General features: G+C 40.6%; 1 protein-coding gene across 4 annotated transcripts in view; it reads left to right on the top strand.

Annotated features, from left to right (window-relative positions):
* Positions 1-5760: 5760 nt before the first annotated feature.
* Positions 5761-19931, top strand: part of LOC125722368 (uncharacterized) — a 38536-nt gene continuing 24365 nt past the window's right edge. For 2 of the 4 annotated variants that reach the window (XR_007386340.1, XR_007386339.1), the window contains exons 1-2: positions 5780-6052; positions 6770-10495. Coding sequence is in view for 2 of the 4 variants with exons in the window: in XM_048998519.1 (XP_048854476.1) it covers positions 6811-10495 (3685 nt within the window). In the remaining 2 variants the exon portion in view is untranslated. Of the gene's footprint in view, positions 6053-6769; positions 10496-19931 lie in introns of all 4 variants that reach the window. The other 2 variants (XM_048998519.1, XM_048998521.1) reach the window with 2 other exon arrangements.

Below are 19931 nucleotides of genomic sequence, written 5' to 3'. Positions count from 1 at the left end.
ATCCTGCCTTAAGCCACACAAAATCAATATGTTGATATTTCCCGCTCGGAATTTGCCAGACTAAAGTAGCTATGGATTTGCATACAACCTGCTTTTGGAGGTTTTTTCATATGGAGTGTTTTGTTGTTAGTTTGCACTTTTTGTTTACAAAGGTCCTAACTGGCAGTTTTGCCTGTTTTCCCTGTCTGAGCCTAATGATTCATATTTTAAGGGCAATTTTGTTCACAGACTTCATAATCCATTTTATTTATTGTTTTTGGTTGTTTTTTTTATTTATTTTGCATATTAAAAATGTCTTCCAGTCCCAGTGCTAAATGTTCTTTAGAAGTTAAAGTTTATTGATTGTTGAAAGGGTATACCTGCCATTATATATGCCATTATCATTACATCAGTTGAAACGAAAATATTATTGTTTATCACAATAACTCCTGAGACAATTTATCGTCCAGCAAAATTTGTTATCGTGACAGGTCTAGTCTCATCATGGCCCTGTACTGTACTGTGCTTAGCACAGATGGAAGATGGATGATTGCAAAATAATTTCAACACATAATGTACATTTCTAAAAACTTTCATGCAACCTTTCATATTTCTGAGGGCATCAGTGAACCACCGGGGTTATCAAAATTAGCAATAAGAATATTACACTGATGAAGGTATGGAAGTTCATGACAGATGTCCCAAAATATTCTGTTTTCTTGCTCTTGAATTACGGAAAGTAATTCATTATCATATATTTTTATCTTGAGTGGAGTTTTGTTTTGATGACATTTCCATCACCTGTTACAATGTTACTAGCAGCTTCAATCTGGAAAACAGAAGACACTGAACAGCAGCAACTCAGTATGTGCTTCGGATGTAACGTTGCAGGTCATTGGCCAGTCATAGACAATGAGAGTACACTTGCAGTATGGGAGTGTAATATGGTGGGAGTGTAATGACATCATCATAGTCTCAGTGGGAACGTTCTACAGCTTGCCTAGGCAAGTATATGTGTTGCAGCAAAACCCTGGCATATTTATTCACAGTTCTAGGACAGTAGATGCACAATCCTGAGTGGGAATACCAAGGAAGGTGTCATTTCCCGCTAGTGTGGCAACCAGAATGAGTGCTGTCACTACGGACATTTAATCCTATAATCATCTGTTTTCAGTATGTCAATATGACATCCCATCCTAGGCACATTGATGTCAAGGAGGCAGATGGGGCAGGTGGTGGTGGCCAGACTTGGGTGGTATTATCGTAAACTCCCCCGCCCACACTAGGCAAATTATATCAGGAAATACCAGAATAGTGTTGATTTTTAAAATACTGTCAAAACACTGTATATCTCAGTATAATGGCTGTACAGTATGGTGGTACTAAAGTCAGATGCCACTCAAGCCTATTTTGGGCTGTTTACATTAATGGCCCACAAGGGCCTTTCAGTGGAGAAACAAATAGGTCCAGGGGTAGAGAATTGAATTTAATATTCTGACATTTTTCCATATGTTCCCAAAATGTGTCCTCCATTTTCCATATGTGGAGGTGGAATGTCACTGACTTGTCCTATGAGGGGTCACAAGGTTCTGGACCTTGGATACAGCACCTGTCAGGAAGTTGGTAAACATGCCCCCTTTATCACATGGGACACCTACGCAGGGATCGAGTCCCACACGCCCTGCCCCCTGGCTTGCCCTCCATCTCCCTGACTGTGGCTTCAGGGGAGCCTGCGAGTCCTCCGGCTCCTGCTCGGTGGTTGCCTGCGGGTCCCCCTTCGTGGACTCGTCGGTTGCCTGTGGGTTCCCTCCTGCTCCGGTCTCGTGGTCGCCTGCTGCCCCTGCGGCTGCCACCTTCCACTTGTTGGGGTTCCCTCAGGCTCCTCGTTGTCTGCCGTACTCTGTCTTTCTGCCTCCTTCCTTCATCCCTCCTGTCTCTGTTCCTTGACCCTCTGTGTCTCCCATGTTCACTCCTGGTTCTTATATTCCTCCTATTGGTGTTTCCCCAGTGTCTCCCTTTCTGATTTGTCTGTGTTTCCTGTTCTCTGTTAGGTGTTGTCTTGGTGCCCAGAGTGCGCGCCTTTTGGGGGGGGTTCTGTCATAACCTGCTTGTACGATCCTTCTGTGTGCCACGCCCCCCTCATTACATTGTGTGAAAACCTGATTGTTCCCACCAGTTTTATGTTATTTCCGGTTTGTCCTGTGTTATTTATTTCAGTCTGTGTTCCAGCATGTTTCCCTAGGCCTGCCATTGATGTTGGGTGTCCTGGAGTCCTACTCCGTGAATAAAGTCTGTTGTTTATATTCACGGCTTCCTTCGCCTGCTTGCCTGCACCCGACTTTACACTTAGTATTGATTAAAAAATGACAGATGATTGAATAATATTATGATATTAATTATTTACTATTATTAACTTACCTGCTTGACAGAACTGAATCACGGGGTTTTTTTTCAGCTTGTATGAAACTAAATTAAAGTTGAATGTCTCATAATAAGTTGTAGGTCAAAATTAGTGCCTATCACAAAATTAAATACACTGTCTAAAATAATGCAAATTTTATTACCATGATAAGAAAAGTCATTTGCATTGCATGAGCATTCCACTTTTGTATTGCCTTAGTGAAAACTGCAGATGACAGGCGAGCCCCTCCAACTTAATGCTATCTGGCCCAAATTATAGATGTGTACAAGACATGTAAAAAGGAACTCGAACTGGGACAGGCTCATCTTTCAAGCTTAGGACATTTAATGTACCCTAGTGAACACACTGATGGGAAGGTTAGTTTTATGACAGGACACATAGATTATTGGTATTTTTACACCTCAGGAACTTCTTTGAGGAACCAGGAACTTTTTTCAGAACCAGTTGCAGTCGTGTTCACTTCAGGGACTTGGCCTAACTGTAGCTCCTCTGAGGCTTGGCATTCCACTGTTATGCCAAATTTTGTATGTCTGCCGAACCCTGTATGCACTTCACAGGCATGCAGAGCTTAAGGAGAAGTGGATTTCTTAAGGCAAAGTATTGATTTTTGTCAGATGATCTGTTGATTATAACTTTAAAGTAAGGCATCCTGTGTTTCAAACAAAAATGTGAAATGAAACCACAATTTAATCTGAACATGTCTTAAAAGAAACTTTAATAACTCAAATAAGTACTATGTTAAGATTTGTAGCATAACTGAATAGGTGACATATACAGTATAGTATCTAGAATATATTCTGTGGAAATGTTAATTTGTTGTTCAATGTCAATAAAAATAAATGTAAAATAAATAAATAAATCTGTGTGTGCACTTCGATGACTATTAAACATTTCAGTTTGCCATAGTGGGCTTTACTAGGAAATACAAAATTCCACCTGCTGTGTCAACAGGCTGAGTAAACTACATACACAGAATTCCTTGCAATGTACTGACATCCAGAGTGTCCCTGCTCTTCTGCCCTCTGCTATAGGACCCCAAGCCCCATACTAATCTTGTGGATGATGGATGGACATTCTAATTGCAATAAAAATAAAAAATGAATATGAGGAAATATTTTTGTGTGGTTCACAGGCTTAGGATGCTGTGCTTGTGATCAGAAGGACCCAACTTTGTATCCCGGAGGCAGCAGAGACATATCAGAATCAAGGCTTTTAATCTCGACTGCCCCAGGGACTAGCTGACCCTGCATTCTGAGTTGTACGTTTATCTGAAGGGCATCATTCAACACGCAATCCTGGTCTACATTGCCATCTTGTGGTAAAAATTTGTAATAGCAGTATATAAATTAATCCCTCTTGCAACTGCTGACCCAGGTCAGAGTCGCACAGCTACGGCTGTGACATTGTACAAAATCATAGTATTCACAGCTAAAATCAAACCATCCGAAACACCTACTTTATTTGGAAGAACAGAGATATCTTATACTTGAGAAAATCACTGTTTTATTAATACTGGTTGGATAATGCTGTCCTATATAATATAAATGTATAACTCTGATGGACTAATATTTATTATTATTATATATTATTATTGTGACAGTATTGGGATCCCCTTTGGTCTCTCAATATATCACCTTTATTGATATCAAAAAGTCAAAGTAGCTGTCACGCCCTCCTCCAATCCCATGTTATTGATTGGATTGTAGGTTTGCTGACTCCTGACTCCATTTAGCTTTTGTTGAAGTCATTAGCTCAGGGATTCATATACTTTTCCCAACATACCTGTGAATGTTTGAACAATGTATTTAATACACAGAAGAACAATTTAAAAATGTCTGTATTAAAAGAAATGTGCATTATTGTAACTTACATTAAGGTCAGATCACACTTGATGACAATTCATGTAGAAAACCATGTCATTTCCAAGGGTTCACATATTTTTTTTATTTCTGCTTGTCACTGTACATGTCAATATTTACTTGAAAACTACCTACAACTTAATATAGGTGACCAGAACCCCCAAATACTTTGTCCCCAAGGAAACTCAATTTGAGGTATATATTGTCAATCTAAAAAGACTCCCTACAGCCATAGCAGAGCATAGGCTGCCTTGCCTGAATTCTGGGCACCTATTGCAGAATCCCAGATCAGAACAAGGGTGATATATGGAACTCTCTGAAACTCTCTGAAATAAAACCTGGTATTGGTAAGGTACTGAGTTTGCTCATTGCCGAACTGTGGGACTACTGTTGATTTCAGGAATCTTTCCTATCTGATCCTGCTTGTAGATTGTTATTGTGATTGTGATTTTGTGTTGTCTCCTTTTGGATTGTTTCTGACCTTTGCCTGCATTTTGACCATTATTGTTGAGTTAATTATATCTGCAAACCATGCATTCAGATGAGACACAGACAGTTGCCCATAAAGGGAAATAACCCAAATAAAACAGAACAGCACTTTCAAGAATAAATATATTTTGCATGTCTGCCTCTAAAATTTAACGCAATAAACATTTTTATTTCCCTTTGAGGCTCATTGTATTAAATTATGTTGTGAATGTACTAAAGAAGTCTGAGTGAGATATGAGTTAAATACCACACCTAGCCATGTCTATATCTGATTGGCAACATGTTCCCCATAATTTTATGTGAGTTTACGTTTCTCACACAAGTTATCTTGTGTTGTCTCTTATTTAGCTCTGGATTGCTTTTAAATTGCTTAATGTTTGAACGTGAAGCTTTCTATATGAGACTCTCTCTGCCTGTTAAACTGACATTAGAAATTATGCTTCAAGGTGACTACATTTGAGTAAGTTGACAACAGTATAAGTAACTGTGTGTATGTGTAATTGTGTATGTGTACATACATTGTGTATATGTATATTTTCCAGACAGTCAGCAGCCAGTCATACCAGTGCTTCATGGTGCATTCTTATCTGGGACATGGCTGTCTTCCTCAGTCATTCTCTCTGTTCCACAGCGACACCCTTTTCCATTTTCCCATGACGTCACAGCAACGAAGTCTGGAGCTTGGCTGAAACACCTCACTTGATCGTGTGACTAAAATGCAGTCATGAGCCTCAGCTGACTTCTGAGGTAATATGACACCTGGGCAATTCTTGCTTGTTAAGAGACAACATGTGAAATATGTTAAATTACATTATTTTGTAGACATCGTCAAAACCGAACATATGGACATGACTGAAAGCCATACAGCTAATTACCACACAATGAAGATACGTGACTCCCTACCAGCACCTCTCCAGAAAAAACGTCTATTTTAAGGTGCTGTAACGTAACCCTCCTGTCACAGGGCACAATTTACGTGTGGTTGGACATAGCAACTCTATTTATACAGCAGAAGTACTTAGTGTATGAGTGGGGGGTCTAGAGGCCATCCAGATTATGGCTGCAGGAGAGCCCTACTAGCTCTAAGGTGCTAGAAATTGTGGGAGAGAAGAACCACAATCCCAGAGACAGGTACAACTGCACCCTGACTTCGGGAGCATGCTGTGTTGGATATATGAAAACAGGTGTTGAGAATAATAATTAGAAATCTTTTAGCATTAGACACTGAATGAAAATGAGACCAGGATTTTACTTCACGACTTTTGTGATTAATTTAAAAATGCATTATGGTAAGAAACACTGGGTAAGTATCTGATTGAGATGCTGATACTATGACATACTAGCTCAGTGGATTGTGTCTTGTATGTTTTACATCCATTCATACATACATTCATTTCATACTCAGTGTGGAAATACACAGTGATATTATTCAGCAAGGAGCAGCACAAGTTGTATAGGTAAAATTTTAATCATATTATCGGTAGTTTAAGTAAATTGAGTTAAACATTAAAACCATTAACATTTCAATATATATTTAAATTCCATACATAACATTTATGGAAATGTCAAATGACCTTTACTTCAGTTGCTTCATTTGAAAATTAAAATGTGTATCTACAGGCTTTTAGTTATCCATGGTGCTGTAGTACATTCACAGTGTATTCTGTTAGTAACATGCTTCCTTCCACATCCATATCATTTGTACTCTTGTGAGATCTTGGAGGCAGCAAACTGTGCTGTCAGAGAAAGTAGGGGAGATGAGATTTTTCTGCAGGAGTTTTTGTAGCTGCAAACAAACCTAAAATATATATAAAAAACTGGTCTTGTATAACCATTCAGTTGTTTCCATTGATATGATTCTGTTTTGCGTGACTGCATTGGACTTCTGAAGGAAAAGCACAGTGTGGAAGATAGTAGTAGCATGTAAAATATATAAGATGTGATTGGGGCAGACTGCGGAAATAGAGGCTTTCCACTGTAAAATAACATCGTTGCTGAAAGTGTGGGAATGCTGTGTTAGTTTTTACAGATGCTGGTGGGATTAACGTATGCCCCCTCATTATGGACGAATTTGACTACAGCGTACATATCTCTGAGCTTGACTGGGATTCCTTTTTCCATGAGTGTGAGGAGTGTGACCTTCTGTCACCGGCGATGGCCAGTTCCGAGGCATCAGGCGCAAGCGATGCTGATGATGTTGATAGCGGTCCCTCAGATGGAGACACTGATGTTGACTGCACCATAGACGGTCCCCCAGACTGTGAGGGGTTACTGGTGGAAAATTATATCAGCATGGGTGACCCCAGGGATCCTGAGGACCTCCTTTCCAGCAGTGAAGAGGACAGACCTCTGGAGGCAGTAAATAGATTCTTTGAGAGGCTAAGAAGTCTGGCAGATCCTGAAGAGTGTCTCACATGCAGACCGGCTGCAGAAGCCACTGGGAGCGGGCAGAAACTGGCTGGGTTCATTGAGAAATATCATGACCATGTTGCACCAAAGGGACCCTGGAAGTCTGAGACGGACACTAATCAGAGCACAGAAAGCAACAAGACATTCTCAGAGAACACATCCTCGGCTGATGGTGAGAGTGATTTGGAGGCTCGTGCCAGCGAGTCCGTTAGTTTTCCAGTGGAGCTGCTGATCAATGGGAAGAAGGTACTGATGAGGGAGACTAGAAATAAACTCCCCAAAAGTAACAAAGTGACTGAATATGTTAACGTACCAACTGAGGGACAATCATTTAACTCTATGCCAGCTACCCACTTATGTTTAGAAAGCCAAGAAAAAACAAGCCCAAGGGAACAAGATGTAAAGGACACACAACTAAGCACTGAGTGTCCCAGTTTGAGTTCACCCAACTCGGAGGAAGGCCAATGGCATATTGCAATGGATGCCAGTAGTTTACAATCCGAAAACAAAAACACAGAGATAGTAGGTAATACCACTAGTAAACACACAGACTGTGACATTTCTATATCTTGTGCAGGTATTAATTCCACAAATCGTGAACCAGGGATCATAGTGTCTAGTGATTGTGTGGCTTCACCCATACATGAAAACAGTGTCCCTGAGCTACCACTGACTGAGGACAAATCAGTATATCACTCACAAATTCATCCAGTATTTCAGAATAATATCCAAGACAGTGAGGAAGAGAGAAATAGACCTGATTTACAGATGCATCCATGGGAAGACAACAGAATTAACAATGAAACCGAGCAGGATGAGGTACTTCAGGATAAGTTGGAAATAAACACATTGAAAAAATGCAATGCCACTGAATCCAGGGAAGCTGTAACGGTAATCAACCCAGAGGAATTCAGCTGTCTGGAAAAAGGCAGAGAGAGTCCAAAGGTTCACAAAACTCATTATTTACTGATGAATACTCAAGATACTTGCAAGTTTGACAAAGGAGGTCTGATAAGCAGGACATTTTATTCAGATCAGAACAATTTGAAAATTATACAGAATACAGAATATCCTTCATCTCAGAATGGCACATATGGAGTCAAACTAAGAAAGGACAGTTTGTCTGCATCCAAACAAACACAAGTCCATGTAGACCAGAAAAAAACAGAAAATGAACAAAATCTACAGATATATTCACAGGACATGAATCCCAGCACAGTAGGTGGAGACTGTACAGCAGCTGAACAGGAAAGCCCACCAAGCAACTATGATGTAAAAATAAAATGTGACATAGGGATTCATCATAGAGATGATATTGAGAGTCTTCAAATGAGTACAGACTACAATGTACCTGTTTCAGAAAATACCTCACCATTAATTAGTAATAGATTTTTTCCTGAATCTGGAGGACAGTTGAATTTTCCTCAAACAGAAAGCAAGCAAAGCACAGATACTCAAACTGATGCAGAAACAACAGAATCAAGTAATATTTGCAAATCTGATTTATCCACAAGTCCACGTGAAAGCTTAGACAATATTAAGGTGTCAGAAATTAAAAATGTTCCATGTGCACTTCTGGATCCATATGGCAGCATAACCATTCAGACACACACCCATGAAATTATAGCTCTTACTGATGACTCTGAGCTCAGCAATGAAATCTGTAAACATAATCCAGTTTGTGCGGGCTCAGATTCACATACAAGTTCAGGTGACCTAAAAAAGACATTAGATGAGAAGAGTGTTCCATATGTACTTCCTGACACTAAAAACAGCAAATACGTTCAAATGAACACCAATGAACATATTGCCCTAAGTGATATGTCTGAGTTTAGTACTGAAAGCAGTAATCATATTCAGGCCCACACATATAAAGGTATATGTCTTACTGACAACTCTGAACTCAATACTGACAGTAGCCCAGAAGTGCAGTTTTCAGAAACAGAGGCAGAACCTGGACCAATCATTCATGAACAAGGAGAATCCACACACCCTGTCTATGCGATCTCTTCCTTCTGGGATGAAATGGAAAAGCTAACAATCAATGATATCCTGCAGCTTAGATTGGTAAGTAACGCCCAGCACTCCAGCATATCCTCTCACATGCGAGGCAGTACTGTGATGAAAGCTGTGGACTCAGGCATATTCACTCAGCCAGGGGATTACAAGCCAGAAAGCTCCAGTGGGGATATCTCCAGCATTTCAGATATGGAGGAAGAGTTGCCCCTTACTCACAATGTCAGAGGAACTCCCAGTCCAGCACTAAGAGACTTTGTGGACCAGAGTCAGAATACACAGGGAGTTTTGTGGGACAGTGAGCCGGAGCCCATAAGTATAAGGTCTGACGTGGGCTTAGAAGATGAAATGTGGACACAATCTTATAAAACTGGCTATGAGCACCTGAACTTCAACAGTACTCAGCAGTGCCTTCGAAAAATCTGCAAAAACATCAGCGTGCAAAACCTCCGAGCCCTGGAAGTTGAGCCAGGCATGGGACTTGGGCTGAAAGCTGCTTCTCAGCATGATACTCTCATGGAGGATGCTGACCCAATTTCCATTGTAAGCTCTATCCCTACCGTTATGGAAAGCCACAACGATTCTTCACGTCCACCTTTATTTTGCAGAGGATTCTTTACAGACAACAATATTTCTTTTCCAGAAATATTTGAGTATTTCTTCAACGAAGATGATACTGAGACTACACAGCTAGACAACAAAGAGTCAAGGAGCCCCCCAAGGAGCCCCCCAAGTCATGGAAATTCAGTACCTGAGACATATGATTATTTCTTTTCAGACTTTGAGACCGGCAATTTTTTCCTTCCGCTGATCGAAAGAGATAATTGCCAAAATGAACCTGTCCCTATTTTCGCCCACTCACGGTCCAGTAAACGAAGACTCAGACTTTCTACAGAGTATGATTTTTACCCCCCAGATGACTCCCCCGTCATGTCTGATGATGATGATTTTGAAACAGCCCCAGTGCGAGTTGTGACCCACTCTGACCACAGTGGTTTTAAGACTGGGAAGACTGCTACATCAGTTGAGATATATGAGGAATTTTTTGAAGACAACACCTGGACTGAAGACCTGTTCTGGAGAAACCCATTCTCACTAAGGCGATTGTGCCTCCCAGGACTGACAGATACAAAGGAAAATCCCAACACCTGGTCCCTCAGAACCACCGACTGCAATGAGAAAAGCCCCCCCAGGACGCCAAAACAGCAGGCTCACAGTCACAGCTCAGCACACATCTACCACCTGGAATCCTGGGTCTTTAGACAGATGACAGAACTTCAGGAGCAGCATGTAAATCTTATCACAACACTCACTGACCCAAGTAAGTCTTTTATAATCCTAAATATTGAATAATAATAGTCATACTATAAATAGATATAACTGTTTTCCTTTGTTAACCTTACTATGCGCATTTTACATGGTCATATTCAAACGAGTTAGAACAGTGGGTCTTCACATTCTTGATTCTGCTCTTAAATTTATAACCTTGTCTAGTGTTCTTTATTGTGATAATTCTTTACTGTGATAAGTCCTTGGAGTGATGGCTCTGAGGCTAGGGATCTGTGCCAGCATCGGAAGATTTGAATCCCATGAATGGCTGGAAAGATCCTACTTCATTAGGCCTTTAACCTGCAATTGTTTTGTCCTGGGTATGATATTAATTGACATCAAGCCCTGCAAGGAAGTCCTCCAACTTACAGGGATAATTTGAGTTTGAGAATTTGGATTGGCACTCCAGCCACTGGAAAAAACTTTTCTGAATGGAACAGTATTTTTATGGTGCTGATATATCACCCACCACATGGCTGCACTCGGGTTCTCATCCCTGAGGTGGTCTGTCGTGTGATGGGTGCAGCAACGTTCTGTAATCAGGGCACACTCCTCTCCTCCTCCTCTTTTTATAGCCTTAGTCCTCCATGCCTATTGACTGTACTTATGGTATTCATTAAGAGGTCTATTCTCTCATCAAACACTTAAGTCAAAAAAGTGCTTAAAAAGTTACAGGATTTTGAGTTATGCATTTTCTTCCCTCATTAGCTTATACACGCCTACCCATTTGTAAGCTGAAAAAGAAGGCACAACCATGCAAGAAGTAGAATTAATTCATCAAGCAAGAAAAGGGGGTTATGTTTCTGATGATTTTGGCAACAAACAAAACGTGGAACATGGACTTTTTCATTTATATTGTAAACCTAACTGAAATCCACAGAAACCCTTTCATTTTGAAAAATGAAAGCATAGAGGTAGCCCACAACACGTATATTTTATCATTCTCACCAGAAGAAGGGCCTTTCAACAAAAAACAAAATGTTACCATAAAATGTAGTGCTTGAATTTTGTGCAGAACAACCGAGTGACCTTAACTTATTATGTCACGGGTGACAAACTCCAGTCCTGAAGGGCCGGAGTCCTGCACAAAAAAAACCCTTTTTGGGTTTCCCTTCATTTAACACACCAGATTCAACTCATTGTGCTAATTACCACACAGCTCTTGAGCTGAATCATTAGTGGTGGAACAGAGAAAGAAATAAGCTATACAGGACTGCGGCCCCCCAGCACTGGAGTTTGACACCCCTGTATTAGGTATATTGAAACTTTTTAAAAAGCCCACCTCTGAAAGGTCAATGGAACTTCATACATACTTCTAGCAAATCTCAGTCTAGGAAACTGTAACCAAGGTAGTTTATGACTGAAATTAAGAATAAAGTTAGGAGGAAATGGGCTCTGTTCCACAAATTGAAAATAATTAATGATGTCAGAATAAAGCAGAAGTATTTAAGTCTACAGTTTGAGTTAAAAAATAACATTAGATTTCCTAAGAAGAATGTCAAAAGGAAGGTTGCATTAGAGGTTAAGGACAGAGGTGGACATTTCAGGTCCAGAAAGTAAAAATCCAAACCAGGATTTTGTTTCAACCAGCCAGTTGAGCATAAAGAGTCTCCGTCACAGAGTACTCAACTGATTGGTTGAAACAAAATCCTGATTTGGATTTTTACTTTCTGGACCTGAAATGTCCACCTCTAGTTAAGGACAACATTGAATGTTTATTCCAGGATTTTAACTCCAAAAGAGCTGTGAAAGCTGAAGTGACTAATTTGTAGAAGAGTAAGGGTATTGAAATTTAAATGTATATAGTTATATAAATATAGTTATAAAAACAGAGTTTAATGATTGTTTGCACATGTATTCACTGTAGAGGACATGCGTACTGACACTCATTCCTAATCCAGCTTTATCTTTGACACATATATGTATAACTGAAGGTAACGTGCTACAAAGCCTAGCTAAACTCAAAAAAAATAAATAAATCACAGGGCCCTGATAGCATCTTACCTATAGTTTTAAAACAGATGAGGGATATTATAAGCCGACCTTTTACTTTACTATTCCAGAAATCATTATCTGTTGGTGTGGTACTTTCTGATTGGAAGCATGTTAATATAACGCCCATATTCAGAAAAAGGGATAGAAGTAACCCAGCAAACTATAGGCCAAATGGTTTAACTTGCATAACTGGAAAAACAACGGGAGCTATAATCCAAGTGAAAATGGTAGATTACTTGGATTCAAATAACATTCTGAGGGATAGCCTGCGTGGATTTAGGAGAGGTAGATCCTGTTTAACAAATCTACTTCAGTTCTTTGAGGAAGCTATGAGTGAAATTGATCATAAAAAGACCTATGATGTAACCTACATAGATTTTCAGAAGGCCTTTGATGTTGTCCACCATAAACGGCTCCTGCTTAAGATCAAAGCAGCAGTGATTTTAGGAATTATAGCAGCTTGGATTGAAAACTGGTTGACAGACAGGAAACAGCGGGTAGTTATTAGGGGCACAATGTCTCAGTGGGCTTGAGTTCATAGTGAGGTATAAATGATACTGACACAGTAAAATGTTTACATTTGCATATGACACCAAGGTGAGTGGTGTAGCAGATGCTGATCCAGCAGCACAGAAGCTACAGTGGGATTATGATTTAATTAGTGACTAGGCTGATATCTGGCAGATGAAATTGAATGTAGACATATGTAAAGTAATCCATACAGGAAACAGAAATATAAAGTATACGTATTTTAGGGGGTCCACTGATGGAAGCTGATTGTGAGAAGGACTTTGCTGTGCATGTTGATCCTGTCCCACTCTCGACAATATGGGGAAGCAATTACAAAGGCCGATAGGATGTGGGGTTATCCCTCTAAGTGTGCGGAGTTTAAGTCACGGCTGTGTGTAGCAGGGGCGTAGATTTAGGGTGGACGGAGGGGATGTGTCCCCACCAATATCCTCCGACCATTGAAATGTCCCCACCAATAATTTAATCCACTTAAAAAAAAAACAATAAAAACAATCGTGCTGTCAACATTAACCTAGACACGCAGAAAGGGATAAATCACGTTCTCTCCTTGAGTCCTCCCGCCCCCAAAACATATATGAACATTTTGATTGGCTGTGCATTTCCCTGCTATCATGTGAGAGGCTGTGGCTGCGTTCAGAAATAAGCAGCTCCAAATGCAGTGGATTTTTTTCCCCGTGCAAGAAGGTGTGTTGGTTGTGGTGACACATGTGAGGATGGCGGCAGCAAAATTAAGAAGCTGGACATAAGGAGCTTTTTTTCAAAGAAAAGTGTAAGTCACTTCAAGTTCGCTAGTGAATCCATCAAAGTCCATCAAAGTAACGACAACAGTTAACGTTAATGCTAGTGGGGTGTGTTTTTTTACCGCTTTGACGCACATTCATTATAGCAGGGCAGGCTATAGTCTGTGAATACGGACTTAAAACTAACAGCAGATTAAACAGCTAAATGTAAAAGTATAAATATGATCCCTGTCAGTTCTCCTAATCTAATGACGACTATTTGTCAGAAATCAGTCTTGTGAAAGAAATTGATATGCTACATACTAATATTGCCATGGCTAGAATTTTATTGACAGTTCACCAATAGACAATCCACTTCGCACAAATAGATTTTAAAATGCATTCACTGACTTGGCAAACATTAATGATTTGATTCGAGATTTGCACACTAAGACTCAGAAAAAGTGAAATAAAATGATTGCTGTTTAAATGGCATGTGTTTATCCTGTTTTGTCAAGTGACAGAAACCTAAACAACTGTGCTGTGTATCAGACAGTGATGGAGAGAAGGGGTCACAGGTGATGTTGAACGATGACTTGATATTATTATACCTAGTTGTCCTGAGATTTAACATTGTTACCAATAATAGGCTGAGGCATTCTCTGTCAATGCTCATAAGGAATCCCTCAATGTTTTTTTTATTAGGGAACAGAAGCAGATCAGCCATGTTGTAGTTCAGGTGAAGAGGCAAGGTCACAGGAGGTGAATCTGAATGTTGATTATGTATAACATATAATATGTGTGTGTGTGTATTATACATGTTGATTATACTAATATTTAACATTATGAGGAGTGATAGGCTGAGGATGTAAGTGATTCATTAGTGTTTTTGGCAAAAGTTTTGAACTGACATGTTTCACTTTTTTTGTCACGCTATTTCATCAGGTGGCAATCCTGTCAGGTACTAGTGCAGTCAGAGGGGAAGAGTTAGGCTCAAAGGTGAGGCCTGTTAAAGGCATTGTCCAGCCCCCAAAAAAACTTTACTCACTATTTACTCCTTAAGTGGTTCCAAACTTTTATGATTTTCTTTATTTTGTTGAATACAAAATAAGATATTGTGGAAAAAAAGCGGAAAACCGTTAAACATTGACTTCCGTAGCAGGAAAAACAAATACTATGTAAATCAATGGTTGCAGGTTTTCAGCATTCTTCAAAATGTAAAAAAAAAAAAAAAAAATGTAGGAAACAGCATTGTCAGAAATATTGCACAGACTATCATCCAGTCTCTATCTGTCCTGCAGTTCTCAATCATTATAGATGGTACTCAAGATATCTCAGGTGCAGAGCAAGAGTCTATATGTTTAAGATATGTGGATGAGGACCTGGTTCCACATGAGGTTTTTATTGGCTTATATGAGGTCTCAGGAACTACAGGAGTGGAGATTGCCAAGATGGCTGTGGATGTGCTTTTGAGGTTGAATATTCCGATGACATGTTTAAGAGGTCAGACATATGATGGTGCTGCCAACATATCTGGAGCATATTCAGGTGCTCAGGCAGTACTGCAGAAATATCAGCCATTGGCTTTATATGTACACTGTGGAACTCACTGCCTTAACCTAATCACACAGGCTGCATGCCAAGCTAGTCCTTTAATTCGAGATGCTTTAGAGTGGGTACATGATCTAGGGTCATTTAGCAAACAGTCTGGAAAATTCAAAGCTATGTTTGCAGCTGTGGCAGCAGATTCAGATGTACCATCAGCATCACTCAGACCTCTCTGTCCAACCAGGTGGACAGTAAGGGGAACTGCTATCAAAGCAGTGCTGTCTCACTATGAAAGTGTCTTGACAAGCTTAGAGGAGATGGCAGCAACTGGATCTAGCACAGGTGCCAGGGCGAATGGACTGCGTGAGAGGTTTGGAAAAGGTAAAACTGTGCTGGGGCTTCTTTTGGCATTAGAAGTTATTGAGGAGCTAGAATGTCTGAACAAGTCTCTGCAGAAATGGATTGCAACTATTGCAGGAATACAATACAATAGAGTGTGTTAAATCAACTCTCCAGTTCAAAAGGAATGAAGAAAGATTTCAGGAGATTTTTAAGAATGCAGTGAAAATGGTGGACTCTCTTGGCATTGAACCCATTCAGATGCCTCACCAAAGACAAGCATCAAGGAGATATACCGGTGGGGCTAGCCAGCACACTCACAAGTCACCTGAAGAGTATTACAGAGCAGAGTTTTACAAATTGTTGGATTGTGTTGATGTCCAGTTTCAGGAGAGGTTTAACCAACCAGATCTAGGTGTCTTGAATAGGCTGGAAGACATTCTTCTCACAGGAGAGGTGGATGATATTGCTGATCAGTATCCAGAACTTAACAGGGAGACTCTAAAAGTTCAGCTAGCCATGTTCAAGTCCAAATACAATTTCAAATCTAGTACAGAAGTGGCTACTATCATGAGAGGATCAAATTTGATCAAATTGAAACCCTTGTCAGACTGCTTTTAGTTACCCCGGTATCATCAGCTGAAGCTGAAAGGAGTTTCAGTTCTCTCAGGAGACTAAAAACCTGGCTCAGATCAACAATGACACAAATGAGACTGAACAATGCTGCTGTATGCCATGTCCACCAGAACAGTCTGGACAATATTGATGTCAAACAAATATGCCAGCAGTTTATTTCTGTTAACGAGCGGCGAAGGCATGTTTTTGGCTCCTTCATATAGGAGCAATAGGCATTGAGCTGTTGTGTGGTACCTAACAGTAGTTCATGTTTAGATGTAATCTACTTTTATATATACAGATGTTTGAGATGTTTCATTTGCACTATGGCTCAATAAAGAATAGTTTAATAAAGACTATCTTTTTGTCAGTTATTAAACATTCCTTTGACATTACACTATTCCTTAATTTAACTTAATGAATTGCATTTCGAGTGGATTAATATCAATCGAAGCATTTTGCAGTATATAAAAAAAAAACATGCGTTCCGTGGACAGAGTTGGGGTGGCGGGGTTGGTGGGTGGGTGGGGCAGGGGATGGGATGGGGGGGGGGGGGGGGTGGAGTCATAGGTCCCCACCAATGTCCAGAGCAAATCTACGCCCTTGGTGTGTAGGTTTGGTTACCTCACCTTAAAAAGGACTTTGTAGCCGTAGAAAGGGTTCAATAGAGGGCTACAGAAATGATTCCTGGTCTTAAAGGAATATCTTATGTGGAGAGGTTAGCTGAGCTGAATCTGTTCAGCCTCAAGAAAAGGAGATTAAGTGGGGACATAATCCAGGTATATAAGATTTTAACAGGTCCGGTTCTACCAAATAGTTACTTCAATATTAGATGAAATACAAATACAAGAACTCATGGCCGTAGGTGGGAATTAGTGGGTGAACATTTTAAACTGGATTTGAGAAAGCACTACTTAACATGTTATGGAATAGTCTTCCTATAATTGTAATGCAAGATAAAACCTTGGGTTCCTTTAAATCGGAGCTAGATAAGATTTGAATAACTCTGAACTATTTCTTGAATTCTCCACAAAGAAGCTGGATGGATCAAATTGCCTCCTCTTGTTTGTAAATTTCATATGTTCTTATGTAATTTGTAGCTCAGTTTTAATGATCCATGACCATTTTACAAAAATAGGCACTACCATTGCAGACATATTATTAAATAACATAAAACAGATAAAACGTTTTTCATTCTTTCAACTTTATTGCTAGTAACCCACAATAGACACATAATTATTAAAATAATGCTCATTTCTTCAATTGCTTTGCATTGCCCATTGTTTTACTTTGCAGTCGACTCACTACAACAGAGGCAAAATCAACATTATAGACAATAATATAATGTGAGTCTGTTGTTAAGCTAATTTTAACAATTAGAACAGTGGCCTGTACTACAAAGCAGGGTTACTGGCTTATCGGAGTAACTTGTCGGATTTAAAGTAGTCTGGGCAAAATGTAAGTGAACGAATATGAAGTCCATTTAAACTGTGGTACCTTAAATCTGACAAATTACCCCAATAAGCCACAAAAGTGAGCAAGGGAACAGAGTAACAAACACAGAGTAACAAACCACACACATTCTAACACAATGATCCACTGATGAAATTAATAACAGGCAGGAACAAACTGAATCAGGTGGTGGAGAATGAGCAGTCGGGTAGAATAATGAACAATCATGAGGCACAGGGAAACAAGAAACAAAGAGACTATCAGGAAAACATAATCTAACACTATGAATATAACAAAGAAAATCAATACATAAACCACAAAGACACAAAGCAAAAACCAAAACAGAACACAAACCACAAACTGGGAATAAGTAACAAGAAACAAAAACATAAACAGGACCCAGGGGGAACACAGCAAACGTGAGGGAAACCGATAAACACTAATGATTGGAGACAGGTCAAGCCAGCCTCAAAATCACAGTCAGCAGGTACTCAGAATCTGAGCCGCATTGCTCAACCCACTGAGTTATGTAGCAGTCCAGGTGACAATGGAAACACTAGGGGCTTAAGGGCATGCAACAGGGAGGAGGACAGGATGGCCAGCAACACCTAATGGTCAAAGGGGGAGGAGACATGAGGGGTAGGGTCGGACGGTACAGTCCCATATTGGTTCAGAATGGACTATTTCACAATCCACCCAGAAACATACAATGCATTCAGTGTCGATCAGTTGAAGTACATCAACACAAGACCATCTTGGTCTGTCCTACTCTCTCACGATGTTGGGATACACTACTTCCTTTGAACCTATTTTTTTACTCATTTAATTTGATTCACCTGCTAGGCATGTTGACAAGGCAGATGTTATTTAAATCCTCTCTAATGGTAATGTACTTTGTATATACTTATATGTTTCTATATAGTATTGCATTATATAACTCATATAATTATATGAATTATTTAGATGCATTTTTCATTGTAACATTTACTTCTATATGTGTGATACACATTTAAAAGTTTCATTTTGTTACATGTTTGGTTTTTTGAGATTTGCAAAACGGCATTTGACTGTATGGAGGCGCATGACTTAATACCTCTGCCCAAATACTGTACACTTAAGTCCATCCATCCATCCATTCATCCATCCATCATCTACTGCTTTTCTGGGTCAGGTCGCAGGGGCAGCAGTTTTAGCAGTGAAACCCAGACTTTCCTCTCCCTGGCCACTTCATCCAGTTCCTCTGGGGGAATTCCGAGGCATTCCAAGGCCAGCCGGAAGACATAGTCTCTCCAGCGTGTCCTGGGTCTCCCCCGGGGCCTCCTCCTAGTGGGACATGCCCAGAACACCTCACCAGGGAGGCGTCCAGGAGGCATCCTAATCAGATGCCCAAGCCACCTCATCTGGCTCCTCTCGATGCGGAGTAGCAACGGCTCTACTCTGAGTCCCTCCCGAATGACTGAGCTCCTCACCCTATCTCTAAGGGAGAGCCCAGCCACCCTGCGGAGGAAACCCATTTCAGCCGCTTATATTCGCGACCTCATTCTTTCAGTCACTACCCATAGCTTATGACCGCAGGTGAGGGTAGGAACATAGATCGACTGGTAAATCGAGAGTTTTGCCTTTTGGCTCAGCTCCTTCTTTACCATGACAATGCTGACACTGCACTGATCTCCTGCTCCATCCTCCCCTCAATCATGAACAAGCCCCCTAGATACTTAAACTCCTCCACTAGGGGAAGGACCCCCCCCCCTACCCGGAGAGAGCACTCCACCCTTTTCCGGTTGAGGACTGTGAACTGCTCCAGTGAGAGCTGAAGACCACGGTCTGATGAAGCCAACAGAACCACATCATCTGCAAAAAAACGGAGACCTGATCCTAATCACCAAACCGGACACTCTCAACGCCCTGGCTGCGCCTAGAAATTCTGTCCATAAAAATTATAAACAGAATCGGTGACAAAGGGCAGCCCTGGCGGAGTCCAACCCTCACCAAAAACGTGTCCGACTTACTGCTGACAATGCGGACCAAGCTGTAACCCCGGTCATACAGGGACCGAACAGCCCTTATAAGGTAGCCCGGCACCCCATATTCCCGGAGCACTCCCCACAGGACTCCCCGAAGGACGTGGTCGAATGCCTTCTCCAAGTCCACAAAGCACATGTAGACTGGTTGGGCAAACTCCCATGAGCCCTCCAAAACCCTGCTGAGAGTATAGAACTGGTCCACTAT

Source organism: Brienomyrus brachyistius, unplaced genomic scaffold (assembly GCF_023856365.1).
Source record: "Brienomyrus brachyistius isolate T26 unplaced genomic scaffold, BBRACH_0.4 scaffold38, whole genome shotgun sequence".
Lineage (NCBI taxonomy): Eukaryota > Metazoa > Chordata > Actinopteri > Osteoglossiformes > Mormyridae > Brienomyrus > Brienomyrus brachyistius.
The sequence above is the reverse complement of the archived record's forward strand: the minus strand, read 5'-3'. Positions and strand labels throughout refer to the sequence as shown.